This window comes from Cibotium barometz, chromosome 13 (assembly GCF_041138505.1).
Source record: "Cibotium barometz isolate CiBa-2024 chromosome 13, ASM4113850v1, whole genome shotgun sequence".
In the NCBI taxonomy this organism is placed as follows: domain Eukaryota; kingdom Viridiplantae; phylum Streptophyta; class Polypodiopsida; order Cyatheales; family Cibotiaceae; genus Cibotium; species Cibotium barometz.
In genome coordinates, this window is record NC_141058.1 from 26910279 (window position 1) to 26914262 (window position 3984).

The 3984-nt window shown below is 45.7% G+C and overlaps 1 protein-coding gene across 1 annotated transcript; it reads left to right on the plus strand.

Annotated features, from left to right (window-relative positions):
- The first annotated feature begins 272 nt into the window (after positions 1-272).
- Positions 273-3713, plus strand: LOC147632546 (uncharacterized). The gene has a single exon (XM_086807317.1). The coding sequence runs from the start codon at positions 1338-1340 to the stop codon at positions 3384-3386; it is 2049 nt and encodes a 682-aa protein (XP_086663443.1). The 5' UTR covers positions 273-1337; the 3' UTR covers positions 3387-3713.
- Positions 3714-3984: the final 271 nt, after the last annotated feature.

A 3984-nucleotide genomic window follows, 5' to 3' on the forward strand; every position in this document is an offset into this window, starting at 1 on the left:
TAAGGGATCATTCTTGTCTGTGGGGGCATAGATTGGAGATGCCTACTACAAGATACATCACCTTCAAAGCGTATTGACACTATCTGGGAGATTATTGCTAGTATCATGGCATGGCATATTTGGAAGGCCAGATGTTCAGAGGCCATTGAGGGAACTCAAATTTTGGCTACCCAATGTATTTGCAACGTATGGAGTGACATTGTTCACACAATCTGATGGTGGGCCTGTATGCAAGGATCTTCTAGAGGTACACAATCAAAGTGCAACTATTTTATGAGACAATGGGACTGTGGCATATTCTTTTCCATGACGTCTATGGGACTCTTATGCCCCCAGATTGGCTCAGATCTCTCTACCTTTTGGTCCTGTGTATGATTCTATCATACTTAGAAGTCTACCTTTTGGAGTGACTCGATAGAAGTCTTTAAAACAAGAGTGAATAGCCATAGTATAGTAATGGTAAGCAGAAGTTAAGGTTCTTCATGGTGCCCCCCCTCGCGCGCCCAACTGCGAGATGATCGACCTGCAGACAATCTCCCTAACACTGGATGGCAGCGATGTCCGATCAAAGCCTCGGACATGGAGCCATGATGCGTATACCATAGCCCCCCGACATGGCTGCTCAGGTCCCATGATGCCTATCGACGCCTCTGACATGGGCCGTGATGCCTATTGAAGCTGCTGACATTGACATTACTAGTGAGAGCCTATCATAGCCCTTCACATGGCTGCCGAGGCGCCGTGATGCCTATTGAAGCTGCTGATACGGCAACAAAGGAACTGTGATGCTTAGGGAAGCTGCTGACATGGCTGCCGAGACGCCACTGTCATGGCTACTAGTGAGGTGTGGTGGGTGATGCGTCTAGAAGTCACTGACATGGCTAGTGAGATGCGGAATGCACATGGAAGCCCCTGCCATGGCGACTATGCCTGTAGAAGCCTCTGAGATGTTCCTTGATGCTTATTGAAGCCTCTGACATGTTTACCAAGGTGCCAGGATGTGTATTGACATGGCTGCTAACGTGTGCCACAATCCTTGTTGATGCCTCTTACCATGATGCCTATTGAAGCTACTCCGCAACGATGTCTGTCGCAATGATGTCTGTCGAAGCCTTTGCCTGGCTCTCTGACATGGCTCCTAGGGAGGCCCAGGCATGCTGATACTAAATGTATTGATGCAGCTGCATTTGTAAGGCTTTTAAAACATGTTCATCGGATTCGCAAAGCGACTCGGGATGCATTATTCTGGACAGGTTTATGTCCAATCGTATATGGTGTTTTAGTGAGGGTCTCTTTACTTTGTGAAGGCTTGCACGCTTCAGTGCTACCTGCTTGATATGGCAAATGCCATCACAGCCACGCTACTGAGGTTTCTAAGACATTTTGAGGTCACTCAAAGTACTAACGCCATAAATGTTAGATGGCATTCTAGAGGGATATGTTTCCTTTTATCAAGGTCTAAACACATTTCATCTTGTGGCAGAGAGTATGACATGCACAGTCTGAACACTGGTTCTGATTGTAAACATGCTGCAGATTGTTTGATTGATGAGCGGGATGACCTATCTGACATGGCAAAAGATCTCAAAATGGATAAGGTTGAGCTGGCAGAAAAAATACTACGCCACAGCATCAAGGAGAGCGAAGGGAGATTGGGCTCAGGAGTTGACGGCATCAATCTGTGTGCAAACCCTTGTGCCAATTGGAGTGTAGCAAAAGGTTTTGCTTGTAATAATCCAGGCGTAATTCCGTGTTTATCTTGTGGCCTGGTAAATTATTGCAGTTTAGAGTGCAAGAAAGAGAATCTTAGCAATCACAGGAGCAGCTGTGAATCTGCATCAGATACAAGAGGGTCAATAAGTAGGCCTGTGAGCACATCAGCAAAGAAAGAAATCTTAAAATCAGAATCGGATTTCTTATGGGGCAATGTGCCTGCATATGGCATTCTTGGCCAAAATATCAAGGCTGTCGACATCCCACAAAATTTGTCCTTGTGTTTTTCTGCAAGCGGGGATTTACGGAATGTCATCGAAACAATTTGCCAGCTCCCTGACAAGTTTGCAGGACAGGTGACAGTCTACATCAATGATCATAATCCTATGGTTGTGGCACGGAATTTCTTGATGCTGAGGCTGCTACAAGCATACCAGTATGATTCTGTTGATGCCGTCATTGCACTGTGGTACTCAGCTGCAATGACACATTCTCAAAGTATTGTCATTGATGGTGTGGTAATAGATACACTCAATAACACAGTGCGCTGTGGAAAACAAGGAGAGTTCCAGGTGGATTTTAAGCCTTTTAGCGGCTCAACTTTGAGTGTAGAAGATGGGGCCCAACTATGGCTCTTGTTGGCACGCATGAGTGCAAACAAATGCTCCATGCAATCTATTTGGAGCTCTCGAATGGAGAAGCTCAAGTCCGGGCTCAAGTTTGATTGTAAAACGGCTTGTCTCCATCCATCCCATCAAGTTGCATGGAAAGAGTTTCGTGAATGGGGCTTGCTTCTTCCCTTTGGTGCATACCATGCTCACCATTGTGCCCCGAATAAGTTTCTTCTCCATCCTTCGGATGGATGGGTGATAAGTGGAGATGCAAATCCATTCAGTGGTTGGGATATCATGAATGTTTTAACTACAGGTGCAATGCATGGGGTTGCTAAATCTGATTTGTTTGCATCTCTCTTTTTCCATCTTCGTTCTAAACTGAGGAATTTTTTGCACAAGTTGGAGATATGTGAAGTGCATTTCAAGCTTTCTTGCAAGGATGCATCTCACTTGGCAGATGATCTGATCCGTCGGGACATCCGGCTTCATTGTGTAGATACTTCTAACATGGCTGACCTCAATTATGGTGGACTGAAGCCAGTCCTCCATGGTTGGGGACCTCTTCTAGACAGGGATTCCGGGTTTACGCCTACACTTATCACTTACTTCATGAACTGGGCTTATGTTGATACAAAATTGACCCGGGAACAGATTACTCTATCAAAGCTGACGTGGGCAGATGTCGATATGGTAGTTGCACTAATGGGGAGAAGAAGTTCGTCGGAGTCAGAAGGGTTAAAGGAGCTTCTTTCACTTGGAAATAGTCATGGGAACCTCTCGATTTTGGATTATTTTCATGATTTCACGCCCTCATTTGAAGATTATCTAGTGTCAGTACACGCAGAGGCAGATGCAGCAAGAGTGGGGCTTCAGCGTCGGGAAAAGCATTTGATTGTTCCACATCGGTTTTCTATTAGGGTAGAAGATTGTAATGACATTCCAGGGAGGACAGCGAGCTATGATCAGTGCTACTATGATTGTATGGTTGGTGACCTCACGTTTACTGAGCGATTTGTAGAGTGGGGCATTGATTTTGAAGGGAGGACTACGCCTTTGTAGTAGCGAACCATGTTAATAAAGATAAAACCATGCATTATGGTGGTTTTTTTGTTGCCATACGTGCTGAGAGAAGAACATTTCATAGCGGGCACTTGGATGAATGCTTTACAGGTGCTGGCTGTGTAGTGCTACAAATGAAACACAGAGTCCAGATTTGTGTCATTTCAGTAGAATAATGACAACAGGCATGTAGAGCTTTTTGTTAAATTAATGTATCTCAAAGTGTGGTGGTGGTCGGCCATCTTCTACACGTGGATATATAAAGAGCATCTGCCCCCATTGTAAAATCAATCTTCATTGCTAATAATCAAGTCAAGCGTTCGTCAACTCTCTATCTCCTTGCGTTTTCTCTCTCTTTCGCTCCCTACCTGCGTTCGTCAACTCTCTGCGCCATCTCTCTCTTTCTCTCTACGTGTGTGTGTGTGTGTATTCCGCTGCACCAATTCTGACATGGTATCAGAGCTCAAGCTCTAGGGTCCTTGGACAAGCGCATAGAGAGGTGGAGAAGAAGAAGAGAGTGCGGTTCGCTGCCGACGTCGTGGAGCCTGCGGGTGACGGCCGAGAGTACAGGCTCCGGTTCGATGCTAGGAGGAGGTGC

What these genes read in the sequence shown, in the direction of transcription:
- LOC147632546 (XM_086807317.1), top strand. Translation starts at nt 1,338, where the DNA reads ATGGCAAATGCCATCACAGCCACGCTACTGAGGTTTCTAAGACATTTT.